Source organism: Saimiri boliviensis, chromosome 2 (assembly GCF_048565385.1).
Source record: "Saimiri boliviensis isolate mSaiBol1 chromosome 2, mSaiBol1.pri, whole genome shotgun sequence".
Lineage (NCBI taxonomy): Eukaryota > Metazoa > Chordata > Mammalia > Primates > Cebidae > Saimiri > Saimiri boliviensis.
This window is the reverse complement of record NC_133450.1, coordinates 60,466,460-60,488,493: the sequence shown is the minus strand read 5'-3', so window position 1 is coordinate 60,488,493 and position 22,034 is coordinate 60,466,460. Positions and strand designations below refer to the sequence as shown.

Below are 22,034 nucleotides of genomic sequence, written 5' to 3'. Positions count from 1 at the left end.
GAAAGCTCTGGCTAGGATCTGATAGGTGCCCCTCTGCACGAAGCTTCCGGAAAAAGTAACAGGCAGCAATATTTGCTGTTCTGCAGCCTCCACTGGTGATATCCAGGCAAACAGGGTCTGGAGTGGACCTCCATTAAACTCCAGCAGACCTGCAGCAGAGAGGCCAGACTGTTAGAGGGGCCTAACAAGCAAAAAGGAATAGCATCAACATCAACCAAAAGGACGTCCAAACAAAAACCCCATCTGAAGGTCACCAACATCAAAGACCAAAGGTAGATAAATCCACAAAGATGAAGAAAAACCAATGCAAAAAGGCTGAAAATTCCAAAAACCAGAATGCCTATTCTCATCCAAGAGATCACAACTCCTCGCCAGCAAGGGAACAAAACTGGATGGAGAATGAGTTTGAAAAATTGACAGAAGTAGGCTTCAGAAGGTGGGTAATAACAAACTCCTCCAAGCTAAAGGAGCATGTTCTAACCCAATGCAAGGAAGCTAAGAACATTGAAAAAAGGTTAGAGGTTTCGCTAACTAGAATAACCAGTTTAGAGAAGAACATAAATTACCTGATGAAACTGAAAAACACAGCATGAGAACTTCATGAAGCATACACAAATATGAGCAGCTGAATTGATCAAGTGGAAGAAAGGATGTCATAGATTGAAGATCAACTTAATGAAATAAAGCCTGAACACAAGATTAGAGAAAAAAAGAAAGAAAAGGAATGAACAAAGCCTCCAAAAAATATGGAACTATGTAAAAAGACCAAACCCACATTTGATTGGTGTACCTGAAAGTGACGGGGAGAATGGAACCAAGCTGGAAACCACTCTTCAGGATATTATCCAGGAAAACTTTCCCAATCTAGCAAGACAGACCAACATTCAAATTCAGGAAATATAGAGAACACCGCTAAGATACTCCCCCAAGAAGAGCAACCCCAAGACACATAATCATCAGATTCAGCAAGGTTGAAATGAAGGAAAAAATGTTAGGGCCAGCAGAGAGAAAGGTCAGGTTACCCACAAAGGGAAGCCCATTAGAATAACAATGAATCTCTCTGCAGAAACCCAACAAGCCACAGCGGTGGAGGGCAGGGGGCAGGGAGGCAATAGTCAACATTCTTAAAGAAAATAATTTTCAACCCAGAATTTCATATCCAGCCAAACTAAGCTTCATAAGAGAAGGACAACAAAAATCCTTTACAGACAAGCAAATGCTGAGAGAGTTTGTCATCACCAGGCCTGCCTTACAAGAGCTCCTGAAGGAACCACTAAATATGGAAAGGAAAAACCAGTACCAGCAACTGCAAAAACATACCAAATTGTAAAGACCATTGACAATATGAAGAAACTGCATCAACTAACAGGCAAAATAACCAGCTAATCATAATGACAGGACCAAATTCACAAATAACAATATTAATCTTAAATGTAAACAGGCTAAATTCCCCAACTAAAAGGCACAGACTGGCAAACTGGATGAAGAGTCAAGACCCATTGGTGTGCTGTATTCAGGAGACCCATCTCACATGCAAAGACATACAAAGGCTCAAAATAAAGGGATGGAGGAATATTTACCAAGCAAATGGAAAGAAAAAATAAAGAAAAATAATCAGGGGTTGCAATCCTAGTCTGATAAGACAGACTTTAAACCAACAAAAATCCAAAAAGGCAAAGAAGGGCATTACATAATGGTAAAGCGCTCAATGCAACGAGAAGAACTAACTATCCTAAATACATATGCAACCAATACAGGAGCACCCAGATTCATAAAGCAAGTTTTTAGAGACTAAAATGAGACTTGACTCCCACATAATAATAGTGGGAGATTTTAACACCCCACTGTCAATATCAGACAGATCAATGAGACAGAAATTAACAAAGATATTCAAGACTTGAACTCAGCTCTGGACCAAGTGGATCTAATAGACATCTAGAGAACTCTCCACCCCAAATCAACAGAGCATATGTTCTTCTCAGCACATCACACTTCTTCTAAAATTAATGACATAATTGGAAGTAAAACACTTCTCAGCAAACGCCAAAGAATATAAATCCTATCAAACAGTCTTTCAGACCACAGTGCAATCAAATTAGAATTCAGGATTAAGAAACTCATTCAAAACTGTACAACTACATGGAAACTGAACAACCTACTCCTGAATGACTAGTGGGTAATAACAAAATTAAGGCAGAAATAAATAAGTTCTTTGAAACCAATGAGAACAAAGACACAACACACCAGAATCTCTGGGACACAGCTACAGCACGGTTTAGAGGGAAATTTATAGCACTAAATGCCCACAAGTGAAAGCATGAAAGATCTAAAATCAACACCCTAACATCGCAATTAAAAGAACTAAGAGAAGCAAGAGCAAACAAATTGAAAGGCTAGCAGAAGACAAGAAATAACTAAGATCAGAGCAGAACTAAGGGAAATAGAGACATGAAAAACCCTTCAAAAAAAATCAATGAATCCAGGAGATCGTTTTTTGAAAAGATTAACAAAATAGATAGACTGAAGTCAGACTAATAAAGAAGAAAAGAGAGAAGAATCAAATAGACACAATAAAATATGAGAAGGAGGATATCACCACTGATCCCACAGAAATACAAATTATCATCAGAAAATCCTATAAACACCTCCATTTCAATAAACTAGAAAATCTAGAAGAAATGTATACATTCCTGGACACATACACCCTCCAAAGACTAAATCAGGAAGAAGCTGAATTCCTGAATAGACCAATAACAAGTTCTGAAATTGAGACAGTAACTAATAGCATACCAACCAAAAAAAGCCCAAGACCAGACAGATTCACAGCCGAATTCTACCAGAGGTACAAAAAGGAGCTGGTACCATTCTTTCTGTAACTATTTCAAACAATAGAAAAAGAGGGACTCCTCCATAACTCATTTTATGAGGCCAGCATCATCCTGATATCAAAACCTCGCAGAGACAACAACAAAAAAATTTCAGGCCAATATCCCTGAGGAAAATCCTCAATAAAATACTGGCAAACCAAATCCAGCAGCACATCAAAAAGCTTATCCACCAAGATCAAGTTGGCCTCATCACTGGGCTACAAGCCTGGTTCAACATACGCAAATCAATAATCCATCATATAAACAGAACCAATGACAAAAACCACATGATTATCTCAATAGATGTAGAAAAGGCCTTCAATAAAAGTCAACACCCCTACATGCTAAAAACTCTCAATAAAATCAGTATCGATGGAAACGGAATGCACCTCAAAATAATGAGAGTTATTTATGACAACCCCATAGCCAATATCATACTGAATGGGCAATAGTTGGAAGCATTCCCTTTGAAAACCAGCACAAGATAAGGATGCCCTCTCTCATCACTCCTATTCAACATAGTATTGGAAGTTCTAGCCAGGACAATCAGGCAAGAGAAAGAAATAAAGGGTATTCAAATAGGAAGAGAGAAAATCTAATTGTCTCCCTTTGCACATGACATGATTGTATATTTAGAAAACCCCATTGTCTCAGCCCAAAATCTCCTTAAGCTGATAAGAAACTTCAGCAAAGTCTCAGAATACAAAATTAATGTGTAAAAATCACAAGCATTCCTATATACCAATAATAGCCAAATCATGGGTGAACTCCAATTCACAATTGCTACAAAGAGAATAAAATCCCTAGGAATACAACTTATAAGGGATGTGAAGGACCTCTTCAAGGAGAACTACAAACCACTGCTCAAAGAAATAAGAGAAGACACAAACAAATGGAAAAAAATCCATGCTCATGGATAGAATCAGTATCATGAAAATGCCCATACTGCCCAAAGTAAGTTACAGATTCAATGCTGTTGCCATCAAGCTACCATTGACTTTCTTCACAGAATTAGAAAACAACTACTTCAAATTTCATATGGAACCAAAAAAGAGCCCATATAGACAAGACAATCCTAACCAAAAAGAACAAAGCTGGAGGCATCACGCTACCTGACTTCAAACAATAATACAAAGCTACAGTAAACAAAACAGCATGGTACTGCTACCAAAACAGATCTATAGACCAATGGAACAGAGACCTCAGAAATAATCCCACACACATACAACCATCTGATCTTTGACAAACCTGACAAAAACAAGCAATGGGGAAATGATTCACTATTTAATAAATGCTGTTGGAAAAACTGGCTAGTCATATGCAGAAAACTGAAACTGAACCCCTTTCTTATACCTTATACAAAAATTAACTCAAGATGGATTAAAAACTTAAATGTAAAACCTAAAACCATAAAAACCCTAGAAGAAAACCTAAGCAATATCATTCAGGACACAGGCATGGGCAAAGACTTCATGACTAAAACACCAAAAGTGATGGCAACAAAAGCCAAAATTGACAACTGGAATCTAATTAAACTAAAGAGCTTCTACACAGCAAAAGAAACTTTCATCAGAGTCAAGAGGCAACCTACAGAATGGGAGAAAATTTTTGTAATCTATCTGACAAAGGGCTAATATCTGGAATCTACAAGGAACTTAAACAAATTTACAAGAAAAAAAACAATCCCATCAGAAAATGAGTAAATAATATGAACAGACATTTCTCAAAAGAAGACATTTATTCGGCCAACGAACATATGAAAAAAAGTTCAGCATCACTGGTCATTAGAGAAACGCAAATCAAAATCACAATGAAATACTATCTCAAACCAGTTAGAATGGTGATCATTAAAATGTGAGAAAACAGGCCAGGCATGGTGGCTCACACCTGTAATCCCAGCACTTTGAGAGATCGAGGTGGGCAGATCACCTGAGGTCAGAAGTTCAAGATTAGCCTGACCAACATGGTGAAACCCCGTCTCTACTAAAAATACAAAATTAGCTGGGTATGGTGGTGCATGCCTGTGGTCCCAGCTACTCAGGAGGCTGAGGCAGGAGAATTGCTTAAACCCAGGAGGCAGAGGTTGCAGTGAACTGAGATCATGCCATTGCACTCCAACCTGGGCAACAAGAGTGAAACTTTGTCCCAAAAAAATAAATAAATAAATAAAAAGTCAGGAAACAGCAGATGCTGGAGAGGATGTGGAGAAATAGGAATGCTTTTACCCTGTTGATGGGAATGTAAATTAGTTCAACCATTGTGGAAGACAGTGTGGCAATTTCTCAAGGATCTAGAGCCAGAAATACCACTTAACGCAGCAATCCCATTACTAGGTATATACACAAAGGATTATAAATCATTCTACTATGAAGACAAATGCACATGTATGTTATTGCAGCACTATTCACAATTACAAAGACTTGCAACTAACCCAAATGCCCATCAAAGATAGACTGGATAAAGAAAATGTGGCACATATACACCATGGAATACTATGCAGCCATAAAAAAAGATGAGTTCATATCCTTTCCAGGGACATGGATGAAGCTGGAAACCATCATTCTCAACAAACTAACACAGAAACAGAAGACCAAACACCACATGTTCTTACTCATAAGTGGGTGTTGAACAATGAGAACACATGGACACAGGGAGGAAAACATCATACACCAGGGCCTGTCAGGGGGTGGGGAGCTATGAGAAGGACAGCATTAGGAGAAATACCTAATGTAGATGACGGGTTGATGGATACAGCAAACCACTGTGGCACATATACACCTATGTAACAATCCTGTACTTTCTGGACATGTATCCCAGAACTTAAAGTATAATAATTTAAAAAAAAAGATTTAATATCATAAAAAAAGGAAATACTTGAGACTGGGTAATTTATAAAGAAAGGAGATTTAATTGGCTCATGGTTCTTCTGGCTATACAGAAAGCACAGCTCCGGCATCAGCTTCTGGGAGGCCTCAGAAAGCTAAAAATCATGGTGGAAGGCAAAGCAGGAGCAAGCACTTCACATGATGAAAGCAGGAACAAGAAAGAGTGGCGGGGAGGGGCCACCCATTTTTAAATGACCAGATCTTGCAAGAAATCTCTTACTATTGCAAAGAGAATACCAAGCCATGAGGGACCCCACCATGACCCAAATAACTCCCAGCAGGCCCCACCTGCAACATTAAATATTACAATTCAACATGAGATTTGGGTACGGACAAATATCCAAATTATATCAGAAATATAGGCTCCCCATTCAGCCTTGAGTTGTGGGATGGAGTGGGGCCACAGGCTGTTCTGCAGTATTTAGCTGGAGTAACATAGTTATTGTCTAAAAGTTTTTTGTCTTGCTAGGCTGCCCCTTTCCTGATCCTTTGGCTAAAGAGAAGGTTTTTGTTGCAGCTTTTTCTAGCTGCAACCATTCACATTCCTATGTTACCAGATGCTTTAGCTACAAGTCTGGGAGAAATTTTGCAAAAGAAAAGCCAGAGAATTCACCACCGTGTCATTCCTTGTGTCCCAAAGTTCCTGCTATTCACCTTTTAGAGTCTTCTCATATTTGTTTTATATATAATGCTCAGGGTTTATAGTTAGTTTTACTTAGCAGGAAGAATAGAGAAAACAGATAACTATTTCAACTTTCCTGTTATGTTATAATATAACATTTTTGTAGACTGTGTATTATTTGCTATAGGAGACCTGAGACTATGAATTCTCTCTTATCTAGGTCATATTAAGCCATTTTCCTTTTGAGCTGTATGATCAAAAACAACCATGCATGACAGAAGCAAGGAACCACCTGGATACTTCATCCTCCAATTAACATCTTGAAAGTGGTCTGTGAACCCAGCCTTATGTATTTAGAATGTATTTTTGTGACTGATACTATTGAACGTCTTGGCAAAACAAACACTAACATTCATAACGTTTTTACTTCTCCTCCCATGGTACATGCATGCTGTTTAGGTCAGTGGTTCTCAATTGGATCAAAGAGGGTGGCACAATTTTGCCCCCACCTCAAGGGTTTATCTGGCAACAGACATTTTTATTATGACTTTGGAGGTGCTACTAGTATGTATTGTGTAGAAGCCATGGATTCCTTGAAACATCCTACCATTCACAGAACAGCCACCCTCAATGAAAAGTTAAGTGGCCCAAAATGTTAGTAGTGCCAGTGTTGAGAAATCTGGTTTAGATGTCTGACATTGGACAGCTAAGTTTAACCCTCTGTATTCTTTACAACTCTAGGCCCATGTCACGGTGGACCTCCAAATGCTACATGTGCAACGTCCTTTCCCAAGCTCTCAACATAGACAGTCTAGCCTGCCGAGATCATCTTACCTCTTGGCTTCGTTCTAGGGATTGCTGTGTGACTGTAAGTTATGATTTCTAAAGTGAAGAATCATGTTCCTTGTTTTTCCTGGAAAGAATGTCATTTACATAAGCCCCAAAAGTTTAAAATAAACGTCCTTATTCTAACATTCTTAAGAATTTTTTAAATCATAATTTGGGCACCACTTTTATATTTGCATTCTTATTGCTGTCTCTCACCTACTACCCATTGCCGTTTCAACAAATTCCCCATTGTACTTTTTTCACCCTAATTAAAGTTCTGAAGCCAATTTTACTTTAAGAAATGCAATCTCTAACTTCTGGAATTATTGTTGGGTGGAGGTATCAAAATTTTAAAAACCAAGAACAAAGTCCAGGCTGCATTCACAAAATCAAGATAATGAGAAACAAGGATGGGACTGAGAAACCTAATTCTGTCCAAGATACACCTGATTCTAATGCTCTGCAATCCATGCTGCTTTCCTACATAAAACAGTTTAGGTACTGAAACGCCGCAAAAAGAATACATAGGAGGAATTAACACTTCTGGTAGAAGAGCAGAAAACTCTTCAATGTTCCTTATTCATTTAATAGTTTATCTTCCTATATCCCTAAGTCCATTTGAGCCCTTCAAAATACAATCTTTCTTATGGGACCCTGCTCTGAAGTATAACTTTCTGCAACTGTGTTAAGACCTCTGGGCCAGTTTCTAATACCAACCACTTTTCATGTCAAGTACCTTAACTATGTCATAGAATATGGGCCTAACTCAGAAGAAGGGCCACCGAGGCCTTTCTTCTCTTTGCTAAGCCTCTTCATTGGGCATCCCTGATTTCTTTTCTTATTAGATTCACAGAAAATCTAACTAGAATACCCATTTTGAAATGACCTGAGCAGTCACCCTGATCTTGTTCAGTAACTATGGGGAGATGTGAGTCTCAACCCAGAACATTTGTCATACTCTGCCCACAAACACTGGGCCAAAGGCAACACTAGAGACTCTTGTTCATACCTGTTTTTCTTTCCCTTTATGGTCACATTCCTTAAATCACAGCCAACAGTGTATTCTGGGGCCGAAACTATTTTAAAGACATAGTGCAGTAGCAGTATTCTGTGTACTGATAAGATATTTGTAGCTGCAGCCAAGAACAGTAATAGAATCTTCTTGCTTCTGTCATTCTCAAAAAAGACTATGTCTCATATTTCTTTCTTTCTTTGGGTGTGGAACTTTCTCAAGTTCCCTTCTTACTACTTACGCTGTCAATGTTCCTGCCACAGCAAAGTCTGTATAATGGACAAAATACCTTAAACTTAAATATGACCCTATCTAGCTTTGCTTCCTGCCAGGTACAAATCATAGTGAATCAATGGGCTGTCCTGGGCATAGTGTCAGTTCAGTGTCTCGGATGAGACTGCCTGGGGTGGAATCCCAGCTCTGCCATGCATTAGCTCCAGAACACTGTGCCAAACTTTTTTAGCTTCACTAAAGCTGGAAGGCCTCCACGTCAGACAGGACTTTTATTGGTTATCTATTGACCTGATGGGGTTGTTATGGGGACAAAAATGCACATAAAGTGTGTCCCATCGAGTTTGGCATACAAGAAGCTCTTACAGATCTCTATAATTAGGAAGATCTAGAAAACAAACTTTTAAAAAATGTTTCAAAAGATGGTATTCAATGAAAATATAGAATTCTTATAAATTAAATAGTAATATGCTGATCTTAGGATATAAATGCACTTACTGTAATTCATCACTATTAATACTAAACTGTAACAGAAAAAAAAAGAGTTTTTCACATAAAATGCCTGTTCCTTTAATACTAAATAATCACAAAAACCTTTGAAGGGGAAGGCTACTAGCAATGTATTACTGAAGTCTTCAGCTAATGTTCTCTGAACTAATTTTTGGGATCATCGCTCAGTTTCCTTCACTTTGAAAAGAGGATACACTTCGTAGACAGGAAAATCAAAAATTTAAACGGAAAATTCAAACAAAATGCAAAGAACTTGAATAACACCGCAGTGTTTTTGTGTTATAACACATGACACCCTATGCACTGAAACATTATCCATAATAAACTACTCTTACTTATGTAATGTACCCCAAATTACATTTGGGAGAAATGTTACTCTGGCTCTGGTTCACCTACTTCCATTCTAATGTCGTAGTTCTGGCCAAGGACGCTCCGTATGAGCTCTTTGATGGTCTGGTCGGAGGCCAGCTGGGCCTCGGACTGCAGCGAGGCGATGATCTCCTCGATGGACGTGGGGACCACGCGGGCGGGCGGCAGCGCCTGCCAGGCGGCCTCCCGCGCGTCGCAGGGCGGCCAGCTCTCCCGCTCTCCCCGGGCTCTTAACCCCGCGGCTCCCGGCGCCTCGCGGGCCCGGCTCTCGCTCACGAAGCAGGTGCGGATCCTCACTCTCCTCCGCCCGCCGCCCGCCTCCGCGGAGCCGTCCCCTGCGGAGACCGAGCTGGCCTTTCCCTCTCCAGCCCCTGCGAGCGGAGCTGCCGCCTGGCTCTCCTCGCGCCCCCTGGCCAGGTCCAGGACCCGCCTGGGGCCCGCGGGCCGCGGGCTCTGCAAGCCCCTGCGCTTCGCCGGGGGCTCGGGCGGCGGCAGCAGGACCACGGGTCTGGCCGTGCCGAACCCCGAGGCGATGACTGGAGGCTTCTTCTGCGGCAGGTGCCGTAGGAACGCGGAGCTCCGAAAGTCAAAGTCCCGGGAGAGAAAAGGCCGGGTCTTGCCGGGGGCCGCCGCCTCACCCAGGCCCGAGGGACGCGGCGCGCCTCCGAGCACCTCCTGCAGGAGGGCGGCCGCGGACCTGGCGGGGCCTTTAGCCGGAGCGGACCCTCTCGGCGTCCGGGCTGCGGCACGGGAAAGGCGCGCGGGGTGGGCCGGGCCGGGGGCGTAGGGGCTGTGGACCCGGCCTTCACCTACACCCGGCTTGGAGGCCAACTTCTGCTTGAATCGGAGAAAATCCTTTTTAGTCTCCTGCCGGACCTTCTCGAGCTCTTTAAACATGTACGATTCCTCTTTGTATTTCAGGCCAAAGTGCTTCGGGATAGTGGACATCTTGACAAATTTGACCTGTAAAGTAAACCCCCAAGACAATCATATAAGTGGTGTGCGTATATACATAAATATAAAACAAAACTGGAATCAATAAAATACCAGCTCAGCAAAGCTTCTTACAGTGGAACCTCACTGTCTTCCCTGAGGCACAAGTGGGTAAAATTATCATGTAATTTTATATCCACCTATTGGCCCTTTCACAAGAACCATGAAAAATCTCTAAAGCAGTCATTTTTCTTGGCGTAAGTTTCCCAAACTCCTATTGGATTTCTTTTAACATTACTTTTCTTTAGACTCTGATGTAGTGTTCCACTTCTAGGCAAGCAGGCATCACACTAAGCAGGCCATAGAAAATCCGCAGGACCCCTGCTACAACAGAATAAAGGCCACAAATTGTGGCATGGAGCCTGGATCATTCGGCCCATATCGTTCAGAGTATTTCATCACTTTTTATTTATTTATTTATTTATTTATTTATTTATTTATTTATTTATTTTGAGACAATATCTCACTCTGTTGCCCAGGTGGCTGGAGTACAGTGGCATGATCACGGCTTAGCACAGCCTCAGCCTCCTGGGCTCAAGTGATCCTCCCACCTCAGCCTCCTGAGTAGCTGCGACCAGATGTGGTATACCACATTCAGCTAATATTTTAATTTTTTTTATAGAGATTCAGTCTCCTTGTGTTGCCCAGGCTGGTCTCTAACTCCTGGCTCCTGCCATCCTCCCATCTCAGCTGTCCAAAGTGTTGGAATTACAGGTACGAGCAATAATGTCTGGCTTGTTTACACAATTTTAATTCATAGATAACAATTTTAATTTGGAAGATTTTCATATACCAATTCAGATTTGCAGTTTCTCTGAAAAAAAGAAAAATGAAGGCTCTGGCAGTGCAAAGGCCAAATTCCGGCTCTTGTGACTAGACAGCTGTTTCCCCTTCCCTCTCCAGTTGGTGGAAGATGCCCCCTTCCTGACCCAGTTTACTCCCTCAAAGTGTCACCTGAGCCACAGCAGCCTCAGAGTGGGCTGCAGCCAGATTATGAGGCCTTCACTGCCACTCTCTACTTTTTCTGTGAGCTACTGGAAACCACTCAACATTTTTAGCAGAAAAGTGACTTGATACATTGAGTAGAAGAAAGAATAAAACCTAGAAGGGCAAATAAGAATCTGGTAGCTGGAGCCTGAGTCTAGCTTTGATAATGAAGCAGAGTAAAAATAGAGGCAAAGCAAGGTAAAACTGACAAGACCTGGCCAATGATTAGGAATAAATGGAAGCAATTAAAGCTCCTTCATAAAATAGGGATTTTGAGTCACTCACCCTAATGAAGTCTTAGTCATAATAAAACTTCTGTTATTCACTGAACTGTACCCTTTAAAATGGTTAAGAGGACAAATTTTGTTATGTGTATTTTAACTACAATTTAAAAAAAATCCATTATTCAGCAGGGCCAGCTAGCTATGATCATAAGTAGATTTTGAGATATTAAAAGATCATTACCCAAAGTCAGGCTAGCAGTAAATATAAATAGGGGCCAATGGCGGGTTGTGTGGCACACTTACCCGTGGGAAGCAGGAGCGGCAAGAGCGGAGAGTTAGAAAAATGAAGAGGACAGTGTTCACAGAACACACCAAGAGTAGCATTTCAAGAAATCAGAGTAAAATGATTAAAGTCAAACAAAATACAATGAACTAGAAGAATAGTAAGTCTTCAGAGAATACTCAAGGTCAAGTTTCTTTGAAAATAAATAAAACAATAGACAGAAACATTTCTGGAATATCATCATTATTTCCAGATATGACTATCTACCGGAAAACACAGACACTAGAACTATAATGGAGTTCTGAAAAGAATTTTAATTTAAAAAATATATATCCTCTAATAATTCCCTTATACCAAAATGGTCCTGTCAAAAACATGGACTCTAGCATGGACAACAGAGACCCTGTCCCTATTTTTTTAAATGTTTTTAATATGATGGTAAAATTTCATTTGTAATATTTCTTTTCTTTTCTTTTCTTTTCTTTCTGAGATGGAGCTTCACTCTTGTTGCCCAGGCTGGAGTGCAAGGGTACTATCTCGGCTTACCTCCACCTCCCAGGTTCAAGTGATTCTCCTGCCTCAGCCTCCCGAGTGGCCGGAATTACAGGCACCCGCCACCATGCCCAGTTAATTTTTTGAATTTTTAGTAGAGATGGGGTTTCACTATATTGGCCAGGCTGGCTTGCATTCCTGACAGTAGGTGATCCATCCACCTCTGCCTCCCAAACTGCTGGGATCACGGGCAAGAGCCACCGTGCCCAGCCCATTTGTAATATTTTTTAAAGTAAGTATCTAGGCATAAACCTAAAAAAAAAAATGTACTGAAATTACTTGATTGCATTTTTAAATTCTACTGAAGGACATTAAAGAAAGATTCAACTAAATAGAAAGTTGATGTTCCATGATGGAAAGACCAAATATTTTAATTGTATTAGGGTTTCCCAAAATACTGTATTGGTTCCATGCCAATGCAAACATCTGAAAATGATATTTTGAACTTTGAAAAGTAATTTTGAATTCATTTGAAGTAACAGGTTGGATTAGGCAAAAGAAAGAAAGAAAGAAAGAAAGAAAGAAAGAAAGAAAGAAAGAAAAACAGAAATGAGGGAACACTTGTCTCTCAATGAGGAGCAACCAGATAAATAAAACGTTTACAGATATAAGAATTAGAACTGAAAAACTGCTGCTAAAATCAGTAGCTACACTGAGAAAGTGAAAAAAAAGATTAAAAATTATATTTGCTATAAAATAAAGGCAGCATTAAATTGATGATAAAAGAAATTTTTAATAAATTGTGCTGAGACAGCTGGACAACCATTTGGTGCATTTTTTGATCTATTTCATGTCATGTACCCAAATAAATCCAGATGGACATAAAACTTAAATGTGGTCCGGGTCGCCGCCGGCAGTCGCCTCCCCGCGCGATGAAGACACTGAGGCCCAGAGAGGTCAAGTGACTCAGCCAAGGTCAAAGAGCTCTCTAGGAGCCATGTCCACTTTGTTCCCCTCACTCCTCCCTCGTGTGACTGAGACACTGTGGTTTAATCTGGATCGACCCTGTGTGGAAGGGACAGAGCTGCAGCAGCAGGAACAGCAGCATCAGGCCTGGCTCCAAAGCATCGCAGAGAAAGACAACAACCTGGTTCCTATTGGCAAGCCAGCATCAGAGCACTATGATGACGAGGAAGGAGAAGATGATGAAGACGATCAGGATAGTGAAGAGGACTCAGAGGATGATGAGAACATGCAGGACATGGACGAGATGAATGACTACAATGAGTTGTCAATGAGGTAGACATGGAAGGCAACGAACAGGATCAGGACCAGTGGATGATCTAGGTAGACAAGGCAGGGTGGCCTCAGGGAGATTCTAGGCTAGCCCAACCTACCCTGCATCCCAACCCCCAACCCCTGACCACAGAACCAGCTGATGGCCCCAGTGCCTGAAAGTGCCCTTGGGTACCTCCTCAGTTGCTGGTGTCCTTGGCCTCTCCCAGGCCATCAGTCTGCACTTGAAATCCCCAGGACCTGAGCCCCACTTCACCTTCCTGGCCGGTACCTCACCCCTTCGTTGCCAGGTCTGGTTTCTTTCTAAGTTTCTTTAATAAAGACAAAGGAGTGATTTCCACCCCCGCCCCACACCAAAACAAAACAAAACAAAACAAAACAAAAACCTAAATGTGGAAAATATATTTTTATTTTACTTTGCTTTTTTTTTTTTTTTGACAGTCTCATTCTGTCACCCAGGCTGGAGTTCAGTGGGGAGATCTCGGCTCACTGGAACCTTCCTCTACCTCCTGGGTTAAAGAGAGTCTCATGTCTCAGCCTCCCAAGTAGCTGGGATTAAAGGCACACACCACCACACCCTAATTTTTTGCATTTTTAGTAGAGACAGGGCTTCACCATGTTGCCCAGGCTGGTCTCAAACTCCTGAGCTCAGGCAATCTGCCCGCCTCAGTCTCCCAAAGTGCTAGGATTATAGGTGTGAGCCACCATGCCCAGCATTTACTTTGCATTTTTATCACTTATCTACATTTCTTAGTTGGACTCATATCAATTCATGAAAGAATTATCTTTACAATTTTAATTATTCATTTATAATGATGTTTGACTAGTATGAAGAAAATATCCTGTTTTTCCTCCAAATATAGTCCTATTGCTTTTAATTGAAGACCCTGCTACATGAAGAGCTCATCATATCTGGGAATCAGTAGGCTTTGTTTCTTTACCTAGCTCCACCACTGACTTGACCTTGGACAATTCAATGTTATCCATCCAAAGGATTCATATTAAAAAGTGAAAATAATCTGCTGCCAGTTTTCCAGGTCATAAGATATGGACATTAGAAAATATTTCTAAAGCCCTTAAGAAAGTTTCCCTACTTTAAAAAATGCTGTATAATCCTTCCCCCCCACCCCATAGTATTTTGGCTGTTATTGTTTGCACAGGTGGCAATATGTTCATATCAACACTATCTGCATTTCTTCCTGCAAAAGGTTGAAAGGTAGTAACTGGAACAGAGCACAGACCAGAAGTACATTAGTAACTGCTGAGAATCTGACTTGACTCTCCCACTTGCACTTCCCTTTTATTTCTTAGTTCCTGCTTTCCCACTTCTCCCAGGCATTTGGTTTGCTATTGAAGTTTAACAAGTGTTCATTGTTTAACAATTCTCAGTACATTCCCATGAGTTCTTAACAGGAAAGTTGCTCCTTCTATCTAAAATTAAACCAACAGGAAATAGAACTTCTAAATTCAACAGGAACTTCTATTGTACATTCAAGATGTGTGGTATCCCAGTGCTTCATGGGCCAGTCCATCAAAGCTAAGTGCCTTTATATTCCTACCCACTTTTACTACACAAAATAAGTAAAATAACTTTTAAATAATCATTCCTGTGAAAAAAATAGGATGTTCTCTTTCATAGGAGTAATTTACTAAGAGACACTAGTTCTAGTTTGGAGATACCAAGGGAAAAATAATATAGTTGTCTCTAAAAAAGAAAGTATTCATCTACATGATATGTCAAAGTGGCAGCTCACAAACCTGGTTGATTATGTTTACCCTACACATTAATATGGGACAGAATGCTCTTAAAATCTGTCTATACCTTTTTCTTTCTCTCCTGCCAGGAGATTCAAGGCCTGAGCACTAAAGTAGTCAGAAGGGTCAAGAACCAGCCTTTTCTTCTCTCTCACAAGGCCAGGTCAGCCATCAGAAGAAAGTTCTTCAGCCAATAATGGCTGAAGCCTCAGGGAGGCCTGCCTGCTTGAATTTGCTAGACCATTGCAGGTTGCTCTCTGGTTCTTTGCATTGCATCTGTTCCTCCTATTGGAACAGAGAATCCAAAATTCTGCTCTAGATTATAACTAAAGTAGAAATAAATGGAGCAGATTACCACATGACTTGGTTGCAAGCTGCACAAACCCCTCTCACAAAGGAAAAGCAATCCTGTATATGTTAAGCCTAACTCATCAGAGTATTACATTAGGAATGGGCCCAGAAAGTAATATGGATTACCTGACCTTGAACTCTTCCTATATGTAGTCAGATACCACACTGAGAAGGATAACTTATTAAGAACAAGATTTGGGTTCTCCTAGGTCCATAATCAAGTATCATCTCAATTGACACTTCCTAAATTTTGGGCCAATGTCCATGCCCAATGCACAGTACTAAAGTTCTAAAAGAATCTTTTTAGCCCAGGGACAATCTATCTCATTTAGTAAAATCTTCAGGCTTTCAAGGAAAATAAAAATATCCTGAAAACAATATTTGCTTTTGAAATATCAATGGGGGAAATGAGATCTGTTTGTGCCATCATTGTCATTTGTCATTACAAAATAAATATAAAAACATGTTAATAACTTTGCTAAGCGAATGAGAAAATAGTAAATCTTTTTCTATTTTTCTGCACTTTCTATAATACTTGTTTTGCTGCATTTAATCCTGCTAATATCAATAATAGTAACTACCACTTACAGATGCTCATTTAAAGGGATATAGAAAATAGAGAAAAATATATTTCTCAGGCTCAGAAGAGGTTTTTCTGTATTCAAAAGCTCACAGAAATTTTATAACTAAAAACTATAAAAAGCTATAATTTCATGAACTATTTTAGCCCTTTATAAACAGTCACCTAGAATATTCCTATATCCCTTGTGAATATGTATTTACCTTAAAAAATACATACATATAGAAATATGTAACAGCTAATGACACAAAAAAAATACTTCCCTGCCTTTTTTTTCCTCCCCATTTTCTATCTTCCCTTCTTCAACTCCCTTTAATTTCTAAAAAAATCAAAATTAAAAATAAAATGTTATGGCCAGGTGCAGTGGCTCATCTTGTAACCCCAGCACTTCAGGAAGCCAAGAAGGGAGAATTGCTTCATCCCTGGAGTTCAAGACCAACAAGAGCAACACAGGGATACCCGGTCTCTACAAAAAGTAAAAACTTAAGCAGGTGTGGTGGCACATGCCTCTGGTCTCAGTTACACAGGAGGCTGAAGTAGAAAAGTTGCCTGAGCCTGAGAGGTCGAGGCTGCAGTTACCCGTCATCGAACCACTGAACTCCAGCCTGGATGGCAGAGTAAGACTCTATCTTAAATAAAAATATTTTTTTAAATAATACATAAAAATGAAATGATGTGTGTGTGTTTAATGTTCATTGTGCTTTTGACATGTTAAAATCCTTCCTGCTCTAAGTTTCAAAAGCAATTTGTTGGAGATCCACAGGTGCATCTTACAGACCAATTCTGCACAACAGCATATAAAGTCTGGACAAAATATTTTGTTATTGACCTAAGAATTCTTAGGAGTAAACAAAAGCAAGAAGATTGTGGAGAAAGTCAACATTTGTAGAAACTTCCCTGGAGAGAAGTTTCCAGGTTTATTGTGGTTTTTCTTCAAACAGTCTCTTAATTGCAGACTGCCATAGTGCAAGCGGCAAAAACATTGATAGAAAGGCCTTCATCACTCTAGCCAGAACAATCAGGGAAAGGAGTCCAAACAACAAACATCACTGAGAAGTGAGAGAGAAATTCCAGGGGGAAGAGACCCAGAGAAGATAATCCCCAAATTATCTCTAAACCCCACGTCTCAGACTGACCTTTGATTCATGTATATGCAGGACAAACTCAAAGTAGCACAGCAAAGGCTTAAAGAGCTGAACTGAGATTTAGCTGAACTAAACCACCAACCACAGAGGAAGATAGATCTTACAGTGAGTTTAACTGACTGGTGAACTGCCTGCTAAATGAAAAACAAAAACATTCTTCAGAAAGGATATGACAGAACCCTGACTCTACATGACAAAACATTCACAATGTCCAGGATATAGTCCAAAAGTAGTTGGCATGAAAAAACTCAGAAAAATTGACTCATTCAATCTCAGAGGTAAAGATAGCCAACAGTTGTCAGTCCAGAAATGACTCAGATGTTGAGAGTATTAGGAAAGACATTAAAGCAACTGTTATAAATGTGCTCAATGAAGTAAAGGAAAATATGCTAGAGATAAGTAAAAAGAAAATCGTGGAGTGTAAATTAGTTCAACCATTGTAGAAGACAGTGTGGCAATTCCTCAAGGAAGTAGAAACAGAACTTCCATTTGACCCAGCAATTCCATTACTGGGCATATATCCAAAGGATTATAAATCATGCTATTATAAGGGCACATATATACGTATGTTCACTGTGGCACTGTTTACAATAGCAGAGACCTGGAACCAACCCAAATATCCATCGATGATAGACTGGACAAGGAAAATGTGGCATATATACACCACGGAATACTACGCAGCCACAAAAAGCAATGAGTTCCTGTCCTTTGTAGGGATATGGACGAATCTGGAAACCATCATTCTCAGCAAATTGACACAAGAACAGAAAATCAAACAGTTGCATGTTCTCACGCATAGGCAGGTGTGGAACAATGAGACATGGACACAGAGAGGAGAGCATCACACGCTGGGGTCTGTCTGGGGGGACTAGGGGAGGGACAGCAGGGGTAGGGTGGTTGGGGAGGGATAACATGGGGAGAAATGCCACATATAGGTGACAGGGGGATGGAGGCAGCAAACCACATTGCCATGTATGTACCTATGCAAAAATCCTGCATGATCTGCACATATACCCCAGAACCTAAAGTACAATTTTATATATATATAATATAATATATATATATAATATATATATAATTTATATATATATAATTATATATATATTATATATATATATATATATATATATATATATGATACAGAGAAATGTGTAAAATTTAAAAAAAGAAAATCTTGGCAGAGAAATAAAATATAAAAAGAGAAATTTTATACCTGAAAATATAATATTTTCCAAAAAAATTTTGACAAGGAAAATGGAGATGTCATAGAAAAGAGTAACTAAGTTGAAAGATAAATGCACAGAAACTATCCATTATAAGAAGGAGAAAAAAGAAAGCCTGAGAGCTCTGTAAGGATAATACCAAAAAGCTCTAACATTCAGATAATTAATGTCCCAAGGAAAAAGGAAGATGATTGTTCCAGCAGCCTGGATGACAGAGAACCTGTCTCAAAAAAATAAAAAATAATCATGTTTGAGAAATTCCTGAATTTGAAGAAAGACAAATTTATAGATTCAAGAAGCTCAGTGAATCTCAACTAGAATAAATGCAAAGAAAATCCTGTTTAAGGTGATCAAAAACAAAAACAAAGATAAAATTTTAAAGCAGACAGAGAGAAACAACACATTATTGACAGGGAAACAATAATTCAAAAGACCATGGACTTCTCATCAGACACCACTAAGAACAGAAGACAGGGAAACAGGATTTGTAACATGCTAAAATATATATTTTTTAATGTCAACCCAGACCAGGCACAGTGGCTCATGCCTGTAATCCCAGCACTTTGGGAGGCCCAGGCAGGCAGACCACTTGAGGTCAGGAGTTCTAGACCAGCCCAGCCAACAAGGTGAAACTCTGCCTCTACTAAAAATACAAAAATTAGTCAGGCATGTTGGTGGGCACCTGTAATCCCAGGTACTTGGGAGGCTGAAGCAAGAGAATTTCTTGAACTCAGGAGCCAGAGGGTGCAGTGAGTCAAGATTGTGCCATTGCACTCCAGCCTGGACAACATAGCAAGAGTCCGTCTCAATAAATAAATAAATAAATTGATAAATTAAAAAAAAAAAAAACAAAACTGTCAACCCAGAATTCTATATCTTGCATGCATATTTTTTTAAAAGTAAACAAAATAAAGACACACTCAGACAAAGAAACCTAAAAGTATTATTTACAAGCCAATAGGAACTACATGAAATTCTAAAGAAAGGTCTTCAGGTAGAAGAGAAATGATACCGGAAGGAAATTTGTATCTTTAAGAATGAACGAAGACCAGAAATGTCAAATGTCTGAGTAAGTGCATGAGGCTATTTTTTTTTCTCTTAAGTTTAAAAATAATGCATGAAAATTATATTGTGGTGTGGGATGTTTATGTAAGTAGATGCAGTACCTATGACAACAAAAACCATAAAGGCTGGGATAGGGCTGGATAAAGAAACTATATGGTGGTACAGTTTCTGCATTTTATGTTAACTAGTTCAATATTAACTCTAAGTAGACTAAAATGTTAAGGATGTATACTGTAATTACTAGAGAAACCATTCTTAAAGTAATACAAAGAGGTGTAACTACCCAATAGATAAAAAAAAATGGAAAACAAAAGATATTATTAAATCTTAGAAAATATTTTAGAATGAATAATCATGAAATCACAACATATCAGAATGTGTGGAATATAGTTAAAACAGTGTTTAGAAGGTAACTTATACCTTAAACGCTGAAATCAAAAAGAAGAAAGGTCTAAAATCTACAACCTAAAGTTCCACATTAACAATCTAGTAAAAGAAGAATAATGCATACTCAAAAGAATGGAAGGAAATAATAAGTATAAGGATATAAATCAATCACATGGAAAACAGAAAAAGAATTGAGAAAATTAAAAAAAAAAAAAAAGAATTGAGAAAATTAACTAAGTCAAGAGTTGGTTCTTTTAAAATATCAACAAAATTTAAAAACCCATCTGGCTAGACTGTTTAAATGTACAAAAATCAGCAATATGAAGAATGAAAGAGAGGATTTCATTACAGAACCTAAAGATACTAAAGGGCAATAAAAGAATGTGATAAACAACACTATACCAACAACATCTAACAATTTAGGTGAAAAGGGCAATTCTGAAAATTACAACTTACCAAAATTAACACAAGAAACAGGAAATATGAATAGCTCTATATTTTTTAGAGATTTCAGCAAAAAATCTCACCACAAGGACACTTCCAACCCTGGATGTTTCTCTCAAATATTCGAGAAAGAAATAACACCAATCTTACACAAATTTCCTTCAGCAAATAGAGGAGGAAGGAACATGTATTTTATGGTATCTACATAACCGTAAAACATAAAACATGGCAAAGCCATGTTTTAAAGAAAGAATATTACATACTAATATTCCTCATGAGCATACATGCAAAAATCATTAACAAAGCACTAGCAAATCAAACCCAAAAAACACAGTTTTGAAAAGGATACTACATTCTGACCAAACAGAGTTTATCCTAGGGTTGAAAAATTGATTTAAATATCTTGATTTCATTATATTTATTTGAAAATCAATATAATTCACTATATTAACAGAGTACATGAGAATAATATAATTATTTTGATAGTGAAAAGACATTTGACATAATTCAACAACCATTCAGGATAAAAATAAATTAGTAGTTCTAGGCAAACTATGAATCATAGGGAACATCTTCTATTTAATTAAGATAATCTACAAAAAATTTACAGCTAACATTATATTTATGCTTTCCCTCTAATGTTGGAAACAAGGCAAAAATGTCTCAGGCTTACCATGTGTATCCAACATCATACTGAAACTCTTAGCCATGGCAATATGGCAAGATAAAGAAATAAAAGTAATAAAGATAGAAAAGAAAAAGGGAAAAGTGTTCCTATTTGCAGATAACATAATTTTTAGGGTAAAAATCCTGAGGAATCTACAAAAATCTAAAAGTACTAATGAGTGAATGTATCAAGGTCACACAATACACAGTTAACAACATACAAAATCAGTTCTATGTTTATATAGTAGCAGTAAACAACTGGAAAATATTTTTTAAATTCCACTTACCCTAGTGCCTCCACAAAACATACAATTTAGAAATTAAGCTAACAAAAAAGTCCAAAATCTCTACACTGAAAACTACGAAACATTGTTTACATAAAGACCAACATAAACCAAAACATATGACATCCATAGATTGGAAGACCCAGTATTCTTAAAAATCATAATTCTCCCCAATAGATCTATAGATTCAATGCAATCCCAATTTTTAAAAAATACAGCAAGTTTTTAAATATAAATTACAAGCTGATTCTAAAATGTATACATAAATTCAAATGACTTAAAATCACCAACGTAAGTTTTAAAAAGAAAAAGCTAGAGGATATACACTATCCAATTTCAAAACTTACTACAGTAAGCTACAGTAATCAAGGCACAGGTTGTGGCAAATCACTATGCCAAGTAAAGGAAGCCAGACACAAAAGGGCATATAGTGTATGCCTTCTTGCATGTGAAATTCTGAAACATGCAAACTTTTCTATAGTGTCACACAGCAGATAAGTGATTGGTTGCCGGGTGTGGGCTAAAAACAGGGGTG

General features: G+C 38.7%; 1 protein-coding gene and 1 pseudogene across 1 annotated transcript in view; one reads left to right on the top strand and one right to left on the bottom strand.

Annotated features, from left to right (window-relative positions):
* TTC6 (tetratricopeptide repeat domain 6) overlaps positions 1-22,034 on the bottom strand; it is a 246,572-nt gene that overhangs the window by 208,055 nt on the left and 16,483 nt on the right. The window contains exon 3 of the mRNA XM_074393424.1: positions 9,352-10,287. Within this exon, the coding sequence (XP_074249525.1) occupies positions 9,352-10,272 (921 nt within the window). The 5' untranslated portion in view covers positions 10,273-10,287. The remainder of the gene's footprint in view (positions 1-9,351; positions 10,288-22,034) is intronic.
* Positions 13,209-13,742, top strand: LOC101042959 (anaphase-promoting complex subunit 15 pseudogene; annotated as a pseudogene).